At 39.9% G+C, this 19,402-nt stretch overlaps 1 protein-coding gene across 8 annotated transcripts in view; it reads left to right on the top strand.

Moving 5' to 3' along the window:
• The first annotated feature begins 9,827 nt into the window (after window positions 1-9,827).
• NAPEPLD (N-acyl phosphatidylethanolamine phospholipase D) overlaps window positions 9,828-19,402 on the top strand; it is a 26,066-nt gene continuing 16,491 nt past the window's right edge. For 2 of the 8 annotated variants that reach the window (XR_005629213.1, XR_005629214.1), the window contains exon 1: window positions 9,829-10,517. Coding sequence is in view for 1 of the 8 variants with exons in the window: in XM_039723697.1 (XP_039579631.1) it covers window positions 9,862-10,517 (656 nt within the window). In the remaining 7 variants the exon portion in view is untranslated. Of the gene's footprint in view, window positions 10,760-19,402 lie in introns of all 8 variants that reach the window. The other 6 variants (XR_005629211.1, XR_005629212.1, XR_005629209.1 and 3 more) reach the window with 4 other exon arrangements.

Raw genomic sequence — 19,402 nt, 5'->3', positions numbered from 1 at the left:
TCTTCCTATCACTTTTCTACATTTTTCTTCTAACTTCCAGATGTTTGTCAGCCAGTGCAGTGCAGTAATTCCAAGAAAGCTTCCAAACATCTACTGAACCCAGACAGTGTGCATGCACAGGTTTTCTCTGCAGTTGATGTGATGCTTTTCCCTCACAAAAGCCATGCAACTCAAGGCTTGTATGCTCAGAAAATCACCAGGTTTGCAGTGTGAAGATTTCATTGCATGTGTGTTAATAAATTGATTTATAAACAAGCTGTTAGTTTGCAACGTCCAGAAGACAAATTGACACAAACGCATAGAGATCCAGTACACCTTAAATACATTTGCTTTCACGTTTGCCTTTGGAACTTCAGATGCTGACTGTGAGGCATGAGAGTACCTTTGTGCCTCTGAAATAGATTGATTTTTCTTTTTTAATTTGGAAATCACATTTAACTATATAAGAACTGGGTTAATATGAGAGGCTTAAGAGATTCACCTAAGAGGCATTTTCAAACACAACATGGTCTTCATAGCAGATAAGCTATAGTATGTCAAAAGAAATAAGGTCTGGAATAGGAATCCAAGTCATTACTACTAAGTAGATCCAGCAGAATTAGGGGATGGGCAGTTACTCTCTAGCTGATTGCAGTCACTGCATTGATAGTAATGCATAAGGGTTGCACTAATTCAAGCATTAGCCATAATCTCATGTGTTTCTGACTGTGCCTATCAGTCATCCTGCTGGTCTATTAATGCTGGCAGATCTACTTTTGTATTATGGTTGCACTAATTCAAGCATTAGCCATAATCTCATGTGTTTCTGACTGTGCCTATCAGTCATCCTGCTGGGTCTATTAATGCTGGCAGATCTACTTTGGTATTACATAATGTATTTATTTTATACTGAAATATTCTTCCCAATAAAAAAATAAACCCAGAAAGCTTCAGAACATGCTTCCAGCTGCACAGTGCACAAATTTCACAGCTATTCCTTTTGTCTTTTCCACCTTTTTTTTGCCATATGATAAACCTGTATTCCAGTTTTTGCTTTCTAGCAGTGAAATTATCTACTTCTCAATCTTTTCTTTTAGAATTATAAGTGAAGCATTAGGAGTTATTTTTAGTATATTTATACATATAATTTGATCATAAAGGATTTACTGAGAAATTCTAAACACACCAAATCTTCTTGGAACTATTCTGTTCCACTATTTTCCAAAGTTTTCTGTAGCCTGTGGAAAAAGAAATGAAAAAATGTGACATTCCAATTATTATTTCATCCATATAAGGTACTCATGCATTTCTCAGAAATTTATGGATTGACCCTCTCTGTGTCTACATAAAATCTACCCCAGAGAGGTTGTGGACTCCCCATCCTTATATATGTTTAAGACCAGGCTGGAGGGGGCTCTGGGCAACCTGATCTGGTGTGTACCCACCCATGGCAGGAGGGCTGGAACCAGATGGTCTTTAGGGTCCCTTCCCACCCAAACCATTCTATGATTTCTCCCCCAGACATGTATACTTCAATAAAGACAACACATCTACACAGTCTACATTAAAGTTCTAGGAACTATGTGCATAGTTGAGATTTGCTATCTGATCTTTACAGCCATAGATTATAAAATCCCAAATCAAAGTTCAGCACAGTCAATGAGACCTTTAACTTAATTCAAAGTACTTACCTTTAAACAGATTACTTGACTTACATATAATGGTGGCTGACACAATGAGTACATGGAATATTTCAGTTGGAAGGGACCAACAGTGGCCATGCAGTCCAACTGCCTGACCCATTCAGGGCTGGCTGAAAGTTTAAGGGTGTTGTTAAGGGCATTGTCCAAATGTCCCTTAAACACTGTCAGGTTTGGGGACTGACCAGCCTCTCTAGGTGGTTCCAGCATTTGCCCATTCTCTTAGTAAATAAGTGTTTCCTAATGTCTCTTTTTTTACCTCCTTGCTTTGACTTCTGCAAATGCTTGTGTGGGATGACTTGCTTTCATTTGCACGTTAGAGAATGGAGTAAGACTTCCAGGTAGAAAAGGGAAACAACAGATAAAGACAACTTAGATAAATTAAATGTTCTAAATTGTGTCAGCCTGCTATAACCTGTAACCATTCTCTACTAGTACTCTATTAAGAAAGCAAATGCTTCATTTGCTTTCTAAGTAAGGAACACATAAATTAAACCAGAAAGGAATTGTCAAGAATACCAGTGGAAAAAAGGGAGAATCCAAAACTCAGGAATTCAGGAAAGGTAGTTATTTGCCTTTTTACAAGAACTACTACTCCTCCTCTACTACCAATAACAACAATAATAGTAACAACAACAACAGTAATAATAAGTATTCCTAAGCATCTATACAATAGCTAAGAGGAAATTTTCAAAAAAAGGGAGCCAGACTCCTCAAATTGCTGTATGGTGAGAGAGTGACAAGTGATAGGCATAAATTGAAATGTGAGAGGTTCAAGATAGATTCAAGGGAAAACAGTTTCAGTGTGTGTCAGTCAAGCTGTGGAACTGGTTGTCCATAGAGCTTGTGAATCTCTGCTCTTGCAGGTTTTCAAAATCCAACAGGATCAAGTCTGATCTGAACTCACAGCTTACCCTGGTTCCAGCAGAGGGTTGGACTATGATCCCCTGCAAATTAAATTCTCCTGAAATCCTGTGGTGATAAATAAGAGGTAACGTGGTTTTACCAGAAAACAACCTATTAATAGCAACATTCTGTAAAAAAACCTCAACAAACAATAGAGAAACCTTGTGATTTCTCTCCAATAAAGAAACCACGGTAAAACCATGTGATTTTCAGAGGTATAGACAATGTGACACAGGAGGTAAGATTGAAAGAATTCATGTGTTCTTGATGTTCGTTGATATGGTAAGAAGTAAAAGCCTTAAATTGCAACTTGAAGATTTCAGTTATATTTTACAAAAAGCTTTTGAACTGTAAAGAATATTACACAGCAGCTGAATGGAAAGATCTGAAGAATCAGCAAAACTGCAAATTTTCAAGGTCAGATTGAACAAATAGCTGTCAGGAGCTGATTAGATAGAGTGGATTCTGCTCTGATGCAAGATGAACTGGAAAATACTTTCAGATCTCTTTTTTAATCATGCCTTAAGAAGCAACTCCATCCTCATTACTAAATTGGCATGAAAAAATGGAAAAGTGTACGAGCGTCACCTCTCCAAGTTTTCTTATATTATGCCAAGTTTTTTTTCTCTGCTTCTTAAACCCCTCCTTCCTTCTCTCTCCCCAACTTCATGAAGTGAGCATGATGCTATATGGTACAGAATATTCCTTTGGTCAGTTGGGGTTGACTGTCCTGGTTGCATCCCCATTCTAATTTCTTGTGCACCCCCAGCCCATTTGCTGGTGGGCTGGGGTGAGAAACAGAAAAGGCTTTGATTTTGCATAAGCACTGCTTAGCAAGATCAAAAATATCCCTGAATTAACAACACTATTTCCAGCACAAATCCAAGATTTAGTCCAAACCAGCTGCTATGAAGAAGATTACACTTTTCCAGCCAAAACCAGCACACTTAGTGACACAGGTACACAGACACAGAAACCTTTCAGCTAGGCTTGAAAACATGTTCTTGATCTGGTTCATTTCACAGCATCAGAATAGACTGGGTTGGAAGAGACCTTAAAGATCACCTAGTCCCAACCCCACTTCCATAGGCAGGGACACCTTCCACTAGTCTAGGTTGCTCCAGACTAGCACCCAGTCTGGCCTTGGACACTTCCAGGGATGGGCATCTATGACTTCCCTGGGCAAACTGTTCCAGTGTCACATCACCGTTGAAGAATTTCTTCCAAATATCATATTGATTTAAACCAATTGACTTTCAGTTTGAAGCTGTTCCCCCTTGTCCTGTCACTACACACACTCATAAAAAATCTCTCTCCAGCTTTCCTGTAGGTCCCCTCCCGGTACTGCAAGGTGCCTTGAAGTCTTCACTTTTCCAGGCTGAACAGCTCCAGCTCCCTGAGTCTATCTTCATAGGAGAGATGCTCCAACCACCTGCTCACCTTCTCTGGACTTGCTTTAACAGGTCCACACCCTTCTTATGCTGGGGACCCCGTTCCTGGCTGCAGAACTCCAGGTGCAGTGTCACCTTTGACCTGCTGGCCATGCTGCTTTGGATGCAGCCTGGGATACATTTGCCTTCCTGGGCTGGGAGCAGGCAGAGCCAGGTCATGTTGTGCTTGTCATTTATGAACACCTCCAAGTCCTTCCCCCCTGGGCTGGCTGCTCCTGATCCATCCCCTGCCCAACCTGTACTTTGCTTGGGATTTCCCTAACCCATGTGCAGAACCTTGTAGGTGGCCTCACTGAACTTCATGAGGTTCACAGCTCATGCAAGTCACTGGTAGTGAAGAATGCTGAGACCAGCCTGACTTAGCAATCCCAAAATTGAACATTCAGAGGAAGAACAATATTTCCTGGCAGAAACTGGCACCTCTGAGGATGTGGCAGAGATCCTGATAAAGGAGCCAACAAGTGATAGTTCTGATAATGTAGCCTGGAGACATGTGACTCACAGTCAATCACTTTGGACTATAAAAGCTCAGTCGCTCTTTTTAATGGCAGGGTTTTCTAACATACCCCTTCTGACTGTGTGGGGAGACTCCTCCCTTGGGTGGGGACACCCCTCAAGGTTAATCCTCGAGGCTGAGAGAGAGATTTGCCCACAGGCATTGTATGAGTGAGTAATATCAATTTCCATAATTATTTTGCTAGCTTTAATATAATTGTTTCAATATTGCTTCACTACATAGTGCACTAGACTAGTAGTTATAGCTACCTATACTGTGCAGTAAATAATTCTGATTAAGGTCTTTTAGTCTTTTCATCATCATAACCAATTTTAATTCTTATCTACTTTATTCATATAAATATATTTGGTTTGCCATCTTTAATCCTGTGGGACAAAGTTGTATAAAGGCTCAATTACACCTATATAATAACTTAGAAATTAAACCATTGAAAATCTGGTTCTAGGATTGGATCCAGCTCCACCCAGACTCCTTTTTGAGAAGGAGTTTAGAAAGCAAGAGTGTCCTTTCTGCACTTTGTAACTGAACAGGGCAGAGGGCTCTTCCCAATAGACTTTGTCTGAAGCTCCCACTCTGCCCCTGACACTCTTATAACAATTACCTTTCATTAAATAACAATTATTTTGTTATCTGACTCTAAAAGCATTTTCTGTGGAAGAAGCTTATCAGTGTGTAGCATTGTAATGTAAATGACTCAGCATAAATACCTGCGTCATTTTTCATTATTAATTTTAAAAAATCTATACCAGAATACTTAGAGAAGCATACATAATTTTCCAAGTTTTAAATAACATATGTGATATTTACGTTCCCTTTAGAAAAGACAATGGCACTTTCTCACCTTTGTTATCTTCAGAGAACCCACTATCAAGCAATTACTTATGCATTTTAAGTAATGGTTTTGCATTTCTGCTCCAGTTTTGCCAAAACTAAAATACTCTGTTCAGATGCATCTGTTCAATACCTGAGTCATTTTTCATTATTAATTTTTTAAAAATCTATACCAGAATACTTAGAGAAGCATACATAATTTTCCAAGTTTTAAATAACATATGTGATATTTACGTTCCCTTTAGAAAAGACAATGGCACTTTCTCACCTTTGCTATCTTCAGAGAGTTTACATTGTCAAGAACCCACTATCAAGCAATTACTTATGCATTTTAAGTAATGGTTTTGCATTTCTGCTCCAGTTTTGCCAAAACTAAAATACTCTGTTCAGATGAATGTTTTCCAGTGACATCTATGATTGCTTTCTTTCATTTATTCAGTGAACCAGCTGTGTTGACTGATGTCTGAGAAATCAAGTTCAGTCACAGAATAATTCCATTGTAGTCAATTTAGTTGCAGCAAAGACCAATTTGACCCATGGAGCTCTGTATATTGCAAAAGGTCATGCAGCCTGTCAGTAGTTCAGACAGGATTTAAATAGAGGATCCTCCTGAATCCCAATTCAAATGAGACTCTTTTGACATCATCATAGTGTCTACATATTCAGACTGACATTTTGTCACTCAGAGCACTGCTTATCTGTTGCCACACCAAAAAGTGACTGTCATGGCTTCAGCCACATGCACTCATTCTTTATTTCCATTTATTTATAACTCTCTCCTCTATTCAGTGGCAGCTGTTAAAACCAACGTGCATTTCCTTTCTCTCTCCCTCCTGGGAGCTGTGGATGAAGAAGAGGTTTCAGACACATTTCAGGAGGGCAGTAGCAGGGTACTGACCCCAGCCTGGGAACCCAGCAGTTTCATCAGTGCCAGAGCAGCAGCTTGGCAGCTGAAAGCAGCTCTACACAGCACAGAGCATGCCTGCATGGGATGCTGACAGTTACAATAATACTCCGATTATCAAAGACCCTCACTGAATGTAGTAGTGGATAATGTGATTTATTGAATCCCCTTCTAGTCCTGTATTTGTATGATGAAGCTAAAAAGGATTTTATGGAGGCAAGGAAAAGGATGGTCATCATTCTGAATATCTACAAGCAATCACAAGGAAGCTGTGACTTACCTCATTGTTATACTACTTCTTTATTATTATTTCCCTACAGTAACTTTATATTACTTAGAAAGTAATTATTTTCTTGTTTTCCTCTTTCACAATGTATTTTTCATTGTAATATAAACCCTAACTTATTTGAAATTATTCATGTCTGTCACAATACCATCATCATTATATTTCACATAAAACAGAACAAAATGTGCTTTTGAGCATTACCTGTAACTCAGAAGTTCCTTCTCTACAGTCCTCAAATTTGTCAAATTCTTTATAGTGTAAGAGATTTAGATTTGTAATTGTAAACATAACATTTACAGTAATTTCATTATTATATATTTATTATATAAAATTTTGTACATAATTCCATTTAATGTTTTGATTAAACTTTACTGTGAAGCATTTCATAGTTATGTATGTGTATACACACACATACACACACACACATATATATATATATGAGCTGATTGTGTAACAGTCTTTCATTGGGTACCTTAACATCCAACATGATTTGAAATTCTGTTTGCCTCTGCCAAGTGAATTTTGCCCCTCAAGTTCCCTCCTGAAGAGGCTGGATACCATAAGGGTGGTTACTTCTGCACACTGTAATTAGAAGGGCAAGGATGGGCTTTCTGGTTATGTCCCAGTATGGGCCAGTTTTGTCAGACAGGCTTTTACCAGCTTAGTAGAATTTCTTTTGGTGCTAAATTTCTCTGCTAGTAAAAATTCCTGTATAGCCAATATCAGAGTGGTGAAATTTTTTTTTCTAGGATAGTTTATTTCACTCAGACATCCAGCACAAACTGTTCCAGCAAGTGTGGGTTTTTTTCTGCAATAAACTGCATCTGCACTGTAACAGTAAACATTGCCCAGTATATAGCAAACCTCAGCCAACAGGGATTTTGAACTATGACTTCATATTCTAGGATGGAGTGAGAGATGGCACAACATTTTTACTCTGTCATCTAAGAGGATTTTCAATTAAGTTCAGATAGTTCAGTTATAAAGCTGTAACATTTTAACTGTAAGAATTTCTATTTTTTTCTTGCTTTAGATTGTGCTTCAGTTACTGGCCAAGGCAATGAGTATCTTGCTCTTACACAGCTTATGTCAACCAACTAAATTAGACTTTGTGAAAAAGATATTAATACTACACTTGAGAGATCAAAACAATACACTGATAAACTTCAGTTGTGAAGAAGGTTAAACCTTTCATCAAAAGCAATTTTATAATCAAGTTAGTCAAGCTGTCCTGCCCATGATTAATGTACTTATCTCTAAGGGAAAGACACCACTGCAGATAAAATTCATGAAGTACTAACCATGCAATTCCAATTAAGATACAGGTTGTTGCATCAAACAAATTAAGCTAGTTTAAGGAACTTACGCTTCCAAGTAGTTAATAAAATGGTATACCCCAAAAATTTCAAGTAAAAATTATTCTGTTTCAACAGTTAAACTTCATTGTGAGGAAAAAGAAATGCACTGACCCCTAAATAACCCCACTCTCCTATCCCTAAGTATTTGTGCTTCTCTGCAGTACAAAGAAGCTCTCATAACTTTTCTGCTTTCATAAACAGAGGACCATATATAGAGTCAGTCTGAGTAGCAAAAGTGCATGAGTAGTCAGGAGTACATGCCACTGATGGAAATAAAATTATTAAATCTCCATTTCTTAAGATGAGATGCCAAGCAAAAACTCTTACCTCATGTACAGATGGCTGGAACCTTCCCATCTGTTAGTAACTTCTGGCTTCCAACCCCTGCAGGATGCTAACATCAGTCCTCTGAACATATTAACGTGTCTGGGGAGTATCAGGAGTCAGAGAGATCCGTGTTCTGGGTCTACACAACTACTTCAGCACAGATATTCCCTTGGGACTTTTCCTCAGTTTAGATATGTTTGTGTGTATAACACAAGGAAAAATCAAAACCCACCCAAGAAGCCGTACTAGACTGAGATCTCAACTGGCTCCAGGGAATAGTGAAGCAGGAAACAAGTTTAAAATCCTGGTTCTGTTGAACAGCACCTCTGGAGTGGGATGTTCTCATGTTGTGCATGCTGGTGGGGCACAGTTGGTAATACACTGATATACTTCTAGCAGTGTCAGATATTATTTGAACAACAAAACAGTATCATTCTTCACTGGGCATGTTTCCTTTTAAGTTGACAATTGCATGCTGCACAGATACCAGGTGTCTTTACTTACAGCCTCCAACCACTGACACCTGTATTTGTAGTACAGAAAAAATGCATTTACTAAAGCAGAGCCTCCCAAGCTGTGGCTTTTGTAGCACTGGTGATACACAAACTACTTCCACACCATATGTGGAGCCAGGGCTGCCTACCAGGAGATACTCAGTAGAAGTGTAAGATGAGCATCCCAAATCTGCTGCTGTTGGCAATCAGCTACCACCAGCCTGGAGGCACTTACCTAGTGGGTTACACAGATTTCTATACATAGGCAGTAATTGTTAACAATAGCTGTTAATGGTCATTGATCAGAACAGCTTTATTATCTAAATCATTCAGGAGATCTTAGACTCCATAAAGGAACAGCAGAAATAACTTCAATCAATACAGATTTGTGTTCAATAATTATGAGTAGAAGTCATTGCTACAAGGCCAGCTTAGCATTAGATATAGTGGTAGATGAAACGATCAGGAAATATCAGGCAAGAAGGAGAAGAAGAAATAAATTAGGAATTTCCACTGGCAAAGTTCAGCAAATCTTCCTGACAATAAGCAACCAATATATATCTGTACCACTGTGTAAAGAACATAGAAAACAGATAACTCACACAGAACAAGGCAGCTTGATAGTTTTATGATTCCTTTACCTTAAGGAAACTAAAAGAATAACAGATAACAAAAGAGTAAGGCCCATATTTCTAGTCTCCCAAGACAAGCATTGAGAACTTTGGCCTTGAACATAGGTAGGAATTCTTTACCAATGCACCATACATCCAGTCCCAAGCTTCGAGATAAAATGGACATAAACGTGTTATCAGAGCTCCAGACAGTCTTAGATTTCATATCACTGCTAGATATGGGGTGTTTTTCACATCACACCTGAATAGCTTTACTCTATGCCATCCACTGTCCTTAAGGAAGTAAGGGAATATTTTAAAATTATGTCTTTATTTCTGACAACCCAATTCCTCTGGGCTGGGTGCCTCGAAATGCCTCAATTCTCAGCCCATAGTCTGGAAACTTCTGCCAGACACGAGCAGGGAGTGAGGGGATGGTTGTGACCCAGCACCTGAAGTGACTCGGACACGAGTTTTCCATCCCCGAGGCCGAAGGGATGCAGGTGTCTGCAGGGTGGGCTGTTCTGAGGGAGCTTGGCCTTGCAGCTGCCGTGAGTGCCGGTACCCGGGGACAGCGGCAGTGCCCCGGGCTGCCGACACAGCCGAGCCCAGGAAACTTTGCCCGGCAGCACCCGGTGGTAGGGGTATGCCCGTGCTCCCAAACGGGACTGCAGGCAGCGCTTACCGCCCCTCGGAGCCGGCCAGGAGCACACCTGAGTGCTTCCCTTTTGCCGGTGCCGAGGAGCAGCCCGGCCTCCAGGGGCAGAACGTGGCCGGCAGCTCTGACACTGTCCCGCCGTGGCTCCGGGACTGCCCGCGTCCCTCAGACACGGCCCCCCGCCGCCATCTTGCTAACGGCGCCGCTCCAGGGCGCGGGGCCGGGCGCTGTGGTGCCCTCTGCCCGCCGCGGTGAGGGGCCGGGCGTCGCGGAGCCCCGGCTCGCCATGGCGGGGCGCCGGGCGCTGTGGAGCTACTCCGTGCAGCTCGTCGCTCTGCCCTCAGCGGCGGGCTGGTCAGGTGGAACGCCGCAGCCGTTTAACAGCTCCTACCGGAGACCTACAGAGCCTCCGCCGTGCAAGGGGTGGAGCGGCACCATGGAGGAGGAGGAGAAGGGGGACGAGACTCTTCAGGGGCGGCAGCAGCAGCCGGGGAGGTGAGCGGCGCTCCAGCGGCAGCAGCGCTCTGGGGCCGGGGGTCTCTGCCCCCGCGCCTCCCTGTGAGCAGGGGGAACCGGACCGAGCCGAGCGGCGGCTCCCGCCCCGTGCCCGTCCGGAGGGCAGGCACTGCCCGGGCCGCCGCCGTCAGAGCCCGGCTGGCGGCCGGAGGAGCGGAGCACCTGCTCCGAGCGCGGCCGCGGGGCGCTCCACACACACCCACGGTACCGGGGCCCCGCCGGTGAGTGTGGGGTGACCGGGCTGAGCCGCTGCGGGAAGCGGTGGGAGCGGGGTGGAGCGGGAGCGGGCACCCGCTCGGAGAAGTTCGCGGGTGGGCGGGCGAGGTGCGTGGGGCCGGCGAGCCCGGCTCCGGCCGGGCAGGAGCGGCACAGCCCGGCTGCCCGCGGAGCTCGGCTGTGCCCCTGCCCCGCTCGGCACGGACCCCCACGGGCGCCAGCTCCAACACCAGCTGCGGCCGGGGCATCCTTTCGCTCCGGCGAAAGAAACCCTGCAAGAAAAGTCCTGCGTTCGCTCAAGGCTTTCGTTTCTGTCACTTGACAGTAAAACATGCTGCAGCAGCGCTCGGGAAGAAACAAGTTATATAATCAAAAAAAAAAAAGAAAAAAAAATCCGCTTCATAGTGTCGGCGGCTTGGAGAATGTTTTCTTTTGAAGAGGAGACACGAACAGATGTTTCTGTTCGAATTGTGTAGTGCGAAGTGGAGGATGTTAAGGAGGTCATTTAATGTAATTAGTGCAGTCAAATAATCTCAATGATCGTTAATTATCTCTAGCTAGCAAGGGTTTGGGGAAAGTGTTTGTTGACTGCATGCAGTAAAATTAATGAACTTATGCAGAAATGTTTTTTCTGGTGATGATTATGATTTCTTCCATTTGCTAAATGGCGATTATGAAGCAAGTTTTTAGTTTTAGAGGCAAGTGCTATTTGTACTTAAGTATTTTTTCTTTAATTCTCAAACTGCACTGACTAAAGTGGCATCAAAATTAAAGGTAGTAACAGGAAAACTACTTCAGTTTCCTTGCAAAAAAAACTTTGAAAAGAGTATTTTTTATTTATAGTAGCAGCTGTATTAGTTAAGAAAGTAGGAAGCTTATCTTATTTTGTAGATAACATTTTGAGGAAGACAAGAATATTCTTCTTTTTACTTATTAATTCAAGAATTATTGCAACAATGGCTTTCAAAATATCCCAAATTATCTCTAACTGAAATGCCTATTCTAAAAAACAATGGGAATTTTTAATACCTGGAGGTTGGAAAGCCCTGTTTGATTCAGTTATGGATGATGGAGGGTTGGTTTTGGGAGAGGAGGGAAGTAAGGGATGACAGTGAAACTGTTCAAATATAAATAACAGTTATTCAGCTTCTGCTTGGCCTCAAATCAAAAGAGATGTGAAGCCTTTTTAAGAGGAAGCAATCCACTATTATAATTTTGTTCACTTGCATTAACTAAGTAGATTTGAGGAACAACCAGGAGAAAAATGCTATTTCCTCAGCCTTTATAAGCTCAAGATTGAACCAAAACTGTTAATTCTTCATTCAGAAATAGCTTTTAAGTTCTTTTCAGCAAAAAAGGAAAGCAATTCTTTTGTCTGAGATGAGAAAAACAGAAATGCTGCTATATTAATTAGTGTCTTTATATGTAACACCTGCAGTGAAATTAGTTTTGTTTTTTGTCACATCTGTGAATCCTTTCTTTATCTCCCCTTAATTTTTTTCAGTCTACTGCTTGAACTTTATAGGCTGCAGTGTGAGCCCTACTTCTAATACATTCAGAGCCAGGACCATGGAAAATCACTTGATTACCTTGTGCCTAAAGATTTGAGCAAAAAGGATTTTTCTGTAAGCTAAGTGTTGCACTTAGTTTACATATTCTTAGAAAATCTAGGAAGGAAGTTATGTGTTATATACTCATGACATATAACATCTTGGTGTTTAGCAGCTGTGCAAGAAAGGAGTAATTTTGGGTTTGAACAGCCTACAATTGTGCCCAAGTAGATAAAACTGGGAAAGCTGTTCAGGAAAGAGAACTGGGCATTGCGAGCTGACAGTGTGCAAAACAAAGTTTGATAAGATAAGTTTGATAAGTGAAAAATTGGGTGTTGAAGAATTTCTGTCAAGAGTTACTTCTTCTGTAAGACCTGTTAGCTGTGGTTGGAGTTGGAAGTTCTACTGCCTGATGAGTAAAGCTTATGATATTACAACAGGTTTTATTGCTGGAAATATTTTTGTCATGCTTTGGACTGGTTTTTGTGGGAAGGCTTCGGTGATATTCAACTGTTTCTGATAAGAATGTGGCAATAGCAAGGTGTTTATGTGTGTCTGTTCAGCTGTGTTTGCATGAAACACTTTGTCTCCTTAAAACACCTACCTCTTAAGGATGGTGCCTTGAAAATTAGTAGATGGCTCATGTTTGTGTTGGAAGTATACCTTGACTCTTTCATAAGAAGAAAAACCCAAACCACACAACTTCCAGTATTAACACTTCTGTTGTTGACTAACAACCAAAGCATTTGCATTTCGTTTAGAGTACATGAAGACATTGTAATCTAGAGTTGTGGGGATGGAATCAAAGGCCCTTTATATTTAGGGGAAAAGGGTGTAATGAAAAACATTTACGTATCGTGATGTTTCCAGTTTCCTTCAGGATTGATGTTTTGCTGTGTCTCTGTACTGTTCCTTGGAATTTCTTCTTAAAGTGGGTGTGTTGCAGTTAAAGAACTATAAGGGTGCTGTATTGGGTGGGTTTTCTGGCTTTCCAGTATGAAGTTTGGATGTTCAAAACTTTCATTATTTAGGAAGGCGGGTGACCTTTTGGCTTAACTTATTTTAAAGTTGGCCTTTGAACAGGTGCATTGAAGAAAAACATCTATTTCAGTAAAAAAAATAATGTAAAATTTCACTTCCTTCTCTTACCTGATCTGGAAATTATTTGATTGGATTTCCATAAATTTGAATTCAAATGTTAAAAATAATTCTGTAAAATCCATATATGTATGGGCTGCGTGTAAATACATAGAGAGAAAGAATGTCATTAGGACAAGGAAAAGTTGATTTTTTAATTGAAAATCGAGTAGAATAGAAAGAATTTGGGGAAGTATTTTCATGTTGCAGAGAAACTACGCTGGACCCAATGTGCCTGGACCTTGAACTGAAGAGGGAATCAAAATAGACAACCCTTGAAATACGAATATAAACAAAAATTTTATGACTGTCTATTAACTTAAAAATAGAATGGAGTTCTTGGGTGTTGCTGCACTTCCTGGACAACTGAGGTTTTATAGAGTTTTAAAGGATTATTCTTGATGTGAGTCTAGAGGAAGTTTGCATAGGTGTTTGTTTCTTTCTGGCGTGGGGAGATGAGGAAAAAGAAAATTAAAAGGTTTAGTAAATGAGGTGGAGATAGCAATTGCACACATGAAAGTGCTGGAGTCGATAGTAAATGAACTTTTGATCCTACTTTGCCATGTCAATCCTATGCATCAAAGCTTTAACATGATTTCTGCTCATTTTTATGGAAACAGTTCTTACCTTGCCTCCCTAACCACATGCTACAAAGGAAATCAGTTTTCTCTCACAGCATGTTGAAGTGGAGCTTTAATTTCATTACACGTAATAGCATTTGGGTTTAGTCATATCTAATCGACATTAAGATGTTAGATAGAAAACCTTTACCCTTCGGATGGAGCGTGAGCTTGTAATAGTTTAAAACTTTTTTTTAGTTAAGAGAAATGCATGCTAACAGCTTCAATAACATCATAACTTAAAATGCAAACTCCAAGATGAGGAGGCTGTTAACACACAGGAGTGGCTAAAGTGTGTTTTTAAACGCTCAAGTTCAAAGTTTGACAATTTTTTCTAACAGTAACCCCCATCCTGGCAAGGCGTGCCTCTCTCATTAACTGGAGTCACATCAGTAACCAACTGAAACTAATGAGGTGCTCGTTTGCATAAATAGTTACACCAGCGTTAAAGCTGGGCTCTGCCTTGGTACAAATTTCATGTTTGCTCTTTTGGAGAAGCTTTATTGAAATTCTGAGTATGAGGGGCCATCCCTGGAGTTTGTAGTTGCTGTTGGAATCCACAACATACCTGTACAGCTGTGTGCATATGCTATCTACACTTAGTTTTCTGTTGATTTAAAAATTGTTTGCATTCGGTTTGTGACCTGGGTGTTGTCTTGTGTACCATAACACAGCTGCAATGCACAAACCTTGCTTCTGTGTGTCAGCCTCAGTCCTGCAGAGCAGGTAAGAAAACTTTGATTCCAGCGCTTGTTCTTTCAACATTCGTCCCTATAAATTAACTAGTCTTATGAAACTAGTTGTTTAGGGAGAGCAAAGGAAAGCAATTTCCTTTCTGGTGTAGGGAGATTTGACTTCAGCTTCCCTTTGGTGACTGCTTCAGCAATAGCACAGAATTACACTGCTCATGTGCTTAATCATAATGATAGTCTAGGCTGCTCTTTCAGATGTGATGGCCACAAGCCAACTCTTGGGTTTTTATTCAAGACTGCAGTAAAAGATGAGGGTAGAGAGGAAAAGAATTTATTTTAAAGGCCTATATCACTAAAGAAATGGGCTCTTGGGTCTGTCATCTGTCATGTTCTGCTGCATGTCCCCTATGGACAGCTACTGTCATATCAGGGATCACAACCTAAACAGGATATGCATATAACAAAAATCTCCTGTTATATTATCACAGATCATAGACGTGTTTGGGGAATACAGAATGCTCATATTGGACGGGGACAATCAACTGGGGCACCTGGAAACAAAGGGAAAATAGTTATGTATTGTCCCAGATCCAGGATCTTTATTCAGTTGACACAATGCCCGCAGCTGGTCAGATTTAACCCAGCCTTTAGAAATAATTGGCTCCAGGGACTACTGATGGGTCTCTCTCTAAAGCCTATTTGCATTTGTATCCAGAGGCATGTAAAGGTGTAGCTGATAGGCATGAATAACTTTCTGTTGGTTTAGTTCCCCTAATGAATACCAGCAAAATAGAGGTGGAATGTAGTAATGGGAGTGGGCTGCCTTGTGGGTGGTAGGTAGCTATTGAATGTGCTTGGTTATATATGAAACATTACTATCCAAGGAGGTAAATGGAGAGTTGCAGCATCATCAGTCCTAAGTGTAAATGAAACCTTGGAAGAGAATAGATTGAAAATGAAAGGGTAGGAGGAATTGTTGAACCTAACTTGGTGGTATGTGTAACTGAGCTACGCAGTGAATTCTAAATGGAGGATATTTAATTAATTTTTTTTTTTTCTAGGCCAGTGCTGGCATAAGTAGTTTTTGTTTACAACAATCTATTCCTGTTCTCACCCTTCCCTGTCCTAACCAGTTTGTTGGTATAAACACTTGCATGGTTGCTCAGTGATGCAGGTGAAAATTAAGTGCTTCTCTAGGGATGGTAAGGTAGGAAGTGACTATCAGCTAGATTAGTTTCTTAAACAAGATCACCATGTGGACAAAAGTATTTGTTTTGGCAAGCCTGGGTGAGTAGTGAGGACAGAAATTGATTGGCTCATGGTGGTAGCTGCTTAAGTAATACAGCTGCCAAAGAAAAAGCCTAACAACAGATGACCATGGGTAGGTGTCTCACCTATTTTTTTTTTATTATTTGTAATCTTATTTTTCTCCATGATGTCTAAATAAAACTTTGCTTTGTTTTACTGTTGATCCTCAAAGCTAGATAAGAATGGTAAAGGATTTATTCTAATTCCATGAGGCTGTTTGTGGAGAGAGCTATTCCTTTTTCTGTTATCAACTCTTTTATTCATCTTTCTTGAATAGTACACAAGGACAATGTAGAATCAGGATACTTAGAGATCTGTTGAATGAAAATTTTGGCAACACTTTTTGTTACTAAGGATTTTTAATGTGATTCAAATAATAGAAGTATTCACAGATCAGCTAATGCAAGCTGGAGAGATCTTTGTGTGAAATCCTAATAACAAGAGCATCTGGAATAATTGCTGGTGCAACTGCTGTGCAGTGATAAAAAAGTAGGTATAGTGAAAGAAAACTTCAAGATGTGTAGCTGTATACAGTTCACAGAGAGCTCAGGTTCTTATTCTGGTAAGTCTACAATGGTAATATGGAACGACTTGAAGTACTGCACAATAAAAGTTTAAATGCATTCAGAATTTTCCAGTCTCAAACTGTTCATTAATTAAAGCAGCCAATTTCAGACCTGAAGGGAAAATAAAAGCAGAGCCAAAACTTAGCTGGCAGTCATTTGATAGTAAAGCTTGTGGGAGCCAATTACTTACATGGTCCCTAGTGTTTGCAAATACCTTTCCTTCTAACTGAAACATTTTTTTGTTTTATTTCAAGCCAAAACGCATGGGTTTTTGCAGTCATTAAAAATATGTATAATGAAAGAAATGTTCAGAGTTGTGTAGCTGTATATGTAGAAAGCTCAGAGTCTTGTTTTGGTAAGGCTGCAGTGGTGTGAGTTTGCTTGGAATTATGTGCCGTGTCTTCTAGGTGATCATTAGCGCAGCCTACTTCTGGATGTAGTTTACACAGAGACAGATTAAAAATGTCTTGAGTTGATTTGAAATGGTTGAGTTTTATTTTAAGCTAATGATTTCTGGCTTTCAAGAAATTATCATCTTGGTCTTCTATATGAGAATGCTACGTCATGAATATTCAAAAAAGCAGAGAAATTCAAGGTATTTGGGAAGCTATGGAATGTTTACCAGGCAATTGTAAAGTTTTGGAAGTTGTTGTGTTCTGGTAAACCATAGCTTCATAGTAATTCTTAAACTGTCAGGCCTGTGGATTTGTTGCTTAAGGACCACATTTCTGTGTAGAAAAGAAGGGTAAGACTCTTTTGGCTGACTTGATGCTTTGTAGCATGTTGTGCATGGCTCTGTGATTAGTAGGGGGAACTACATCCACTGCATTTATGGAGCAGCAGATATTAGCAGAGACTGAGTGGAAAAGCTGAAGACAAGAGATTTTATGCCTAAGTTCAAGTAATTTGTTTAAAAGACCATTTTTTATTTTAAAAAGAGAAAAAATAATGGCAGAGTGCTTCTTGTAATGTTGTTGTATCTTTTTGCAAATCTTTTGAAAAAGAGCATTAAAGTATTTAGCAAAATTTTATTTTCCTAAATAAACACAAGGCTCAAAACCAAAATATTTGTATCCAAATTTTCAGTTATATAAGCAATGCTAAAATAAACCATTTACCCAAAACCTGTTGTCCTAAGGGCTGTATCCTGTTTCCAGGTGTAAGCCAGTTTAGTGGGATGTCAGACACAGATCTTCCATGTCTTGCCAGATCTACAACTTTGCTCTTCCTTTGTGGATTATGAGAGGTGCCTTAGTATTTGATGTTGGAAAACTTGATCTGTGAGCTCTGCATTTTGATTCATGTTAAACTTTGTCTTATTCATCAGCCAGTGGTGGTTCTCCCCTCTGTCTAGAACACCTTCTGGCCTTGTGGATTTGGATGACTAATGATCTTCTTTAGGGGTTTGTATGTCTTGGTTCATTTCCTCTTCTGAATTCAGATGAAACAGTGAAGCATCTCTGAGGACAGAGAGAGGGTGGTTGCCTTGTGTCTCTCCTGAGCCCCTCTTACAAACAGAGTCAATGCACTTGCCCTCCTCTCTTGGGGTAAGTTGCCTCATCCTGAAGGATTGGTTCCATTTGCCAGGAAAGCTGTTTAATGATTTTAAGCAGAATAGTAGTTTTTCTTTATGTTTAAAAGCATAAAAAGATTTTGTGTAGAACTTTATGTAACAATAAACCTTCACCAGGGCTGTGATGCTTTCCCTCTGTCCCTCCTAAGTGAACAGAACTCTGCTCCAGTTTGATTTTTTGTATCTCTATAGCTCATCAATTTTGCTGCTATTGAAGTGCTTAAAGTAGTTTTTAAAGTGCCAAACTATTATTTTTGAGTAGGAAGAATTTAGGAAAGCTGACAAAAAAAACCAACTGATTTCTGATTGGGTATTTTCTAGTATTTAAAGTATACCTGTTAAATCTCCTTATCTGTGGAGGCTTTCTTTTGCAAAAGCATAAGAATCTCCTTGAACTAATAATTGGTTGAGTTTTATTTTAAGCTAATGATTTCTGGCTTTCAAGAAATTATCATCTTGGTCTTCTATATGAGAAAGCTACGTCATGAATATTGTAGGATATATTTAATAAATTTAAATGGAACAGAAACTATCTGGCAAGACTTATACTTCAAAGGAACCTACAGTTCATCAGGAATACTTTAACTGATTGTAAATGTGTCCCTTTCTTATGCATGTAAAAGGTTTAAAGTATTCTGTGAGCACTGAGGTCTTTTATCCCTTCAGTTGCTTATGGAATACTAATGAAAGTAATGTATGTGCATCATGTGGAAAATATGTTGGCAGACAGAGATACCTGCAGTGCCTTAAATGCTTTGGCATTGTCTCTGTTTAATCAGCATAGTCGATCCCTGCTTCCCTTAGGGGTTTATACTTTCAGAAAAAGATCAAAGGTTTATATGAAGGCTTAAGCAAAAGTAAAATTCACCTATTTTAGAGATGAATGAATAGATAAACAGAAGCTTAAAAATGAAACTTTAGGCATCCCAGTCTCTAATATAAAATGTCTTGTAGGAGCAATAATTATGGTAGTCATATATATTTAAAAAAATCAGACATCTGAGATGTTAAGAGAATAATTTCCTGGAATTAAGTACTTATCTGATTAAACTTTTGTGGTTTGTTTTCATGATGCTTTCTAAAAGAGTAGTTGTTTTATAGTGTGTCTGTGTGCTTTGCTAAATTAATAAACTGACTTGCCATTGAAAATGCTCTTTGAGGAATGCAAAAGACAACCCAAACCCAGCTCTTACATTAAAGTA

This window comes from Passer montanus, unplaced genomic scaffold (genome assembly GCF_014805655.1).
Source record: "Passer montanus isolate IOZ18808 unplaced genomic scaffold, ASM1480565v1 scaffold50, whole genome shotgun sequence".
NCBI lineage: Eukaryota > Metazoa > Chordata > Aves > Passeriformes > Passeridae > Passer > Passer montanus.
This window is presented reverse-complemented; position numbering and strand designations above follow the sequence as displayed.